Source organism: Apteryx rowi, unplaced genomic scaffold (genome assembly GCF_003343035.1).
Source record: "Apteryx rowi isolate R43461 unplaced genomic scaffold, aptRow1 scaffold_220, whole genome shotgun sequence".
Classification (NCBI taxonomy): domain Eukaryota; kingdom Metazoa; phylum Chordata; class Aves; order Apterygiformes; family Apterygidae; genus Apteryx; species Apteryx rowi.
In genome coordinates, this window is record NW_020448531.1 from 482,974 (window position 1) to 484,538 (window position 1,565).

The 1,565-nt window shown below is 71.1% G+C and overlaps 1 protein-coding gene across 2 annotated transcripts in view; it reads left to right on the forward strand.

Annotated features, from left to right (window-relative positions):
• The window catches only part of LOC112965645, a 1,381-nt gene extending 906 nt beyond the window's left edge, over window positions 1-475 (forward strand). For both annotated transcript variants that reach the window (XM_026064822.1, XM_026064823.1), the window contains exon 4: window positions 1-475. In XM_026064822.1, coding sequence (XP_025920607.1) covers window positions 1-142 — 142 coding nt within the window. In that variant the 3' untranslated portion in view covers window positions 143-475.
• The last annotated feature ends 1,090 nt before the right edge of the window (window positions 476-1,565 follow it).

Here is a 1,565-nt window from a genome sequence, read left to right on the forward strand (position 1 = left end):
CAGTCTCCAGTCGCAGATCTCGAACCTGCTGCAGCAGCTCCAGGCCCTGCAGAGCAGGACCTCGAGCGGCACCCAGCCCCCAGCCTCGAGCCTGGCCGCGCACCTCAGTCTCCTGGCCCTCGCGGGGACGCTCTTCCTTTGAGCCCGAAGCAGCCGGCACGAGGGCCCAGCCGATCCTCCGTCCCCCGTTGCCCTGATGTGGGGTGAGGAGGGACCGTCTCCATCCGGAGGGGCGGCAGCTCAAGGAGTGCCCGGTCCAGGAGCCCCCGTCCCTGCTCAGCCCTGCCTCCAGCTCACCTCATCCCCCACCGCCTCCAAACCCACCCTGGCCCCATTCACTGCCAGAGCGTCCCGGGGACACAGCTTGCTTCCAGCTGCAAACCGCTGGCCAGCTGTGCCATGCCCGGGCCAGGCAGGGGCCTCGGACTCGCCACGGTTTGATAGTATTTAACCTAATAAAAACTTGTGAAAAGCCAAAAAAGTGCTTTGTTGCTCCAGCACATCTTTGGGACCCAAAGCCCCGACCCCGCTGGGGTGCCTGCGTGACCGGGGTCCCCCAGCCCGGTGCCCCTGGCTTCCTGCCCTGGCGCGGGCGCCCAGCCCCTCGCGTCCTCTGGAAATCCCCCTCCAGCCTCCCCAGGGCTGCAAATTCCCACACGAAGCCTCGCGCTCCCTGCTCGGAGCCCGCGGTGGTGGCAAGGCGCGGGACCGACCCGCCGGGTTGCCGAGGGAGCATCGTGTCCCACTTGGAGCTGAGCTGCAGCGGGAGCCGCGTCCCTGCCCGCTTCGCCTGCCAGCTCTGTGCGTGCTTGGGGATGCTGCCAAAACGGCAGCATCAGCATCCCCGAAACGTCTCGGTGCACCCCACGCACCAGCCGTGATGGGGGGGAAGCGGAGGGTCCGGCCAGCCCTTGCTCCCGGCCCACGGCAGCCGGACACGGGACCGGCAGCTCGTCCCTCCGGCATCACCCACGGGTGCTAGCACCCGCGCGAGCCGCCCAGCCGGGCAGGGGCAGAGCCGCCTGCCACGTCCAACTCAAACAAACTCTATTACAGGCTGCGACCTGCGAGAAACCGCAGCCCAAAGCGGTGCTGGGCGAGCAGAAGCCGCACGTAGCAATTAGAGCGACCCAGGGAGCGAGCGCCCCGGGGCCGCCGGCACATCGCGGGCTGCAGCCGCCGGAGCGGGCGAGCGGCCCCCGCGCCCCCCGAGCATGGACCCCTCGGTGCCCAAGGCCACGCTGAAGGTGCTGGGGCTGTGCGCGGGGCTGCTGCTGCTGGTGGCGGCGGTGACGGTGGCGGCGGCGGTGCTGGTGCGGCGCTCGGAGGCGCTGCGCAAGCTGCAGGGCTGCCAGGAGCGGGCGGCCAACGAGAGCCGGGAGCTGGGGGGCCGCGTGGCCGAGCTGGAGCGGGAGCGAGCCCGGCTGCGGCGCGCGGCGGCCGAGGGCGCCCGCAGGGAGGAAGCCCTGCAGCGGCTGCTGGCGCAGGCCCGCGGCGCCGGCGAGAAGCTCAACGCCAGCTTGGCGTCCTGCAGGGAGCACGCGGTAGGTCCTGCGCGGGTTTCG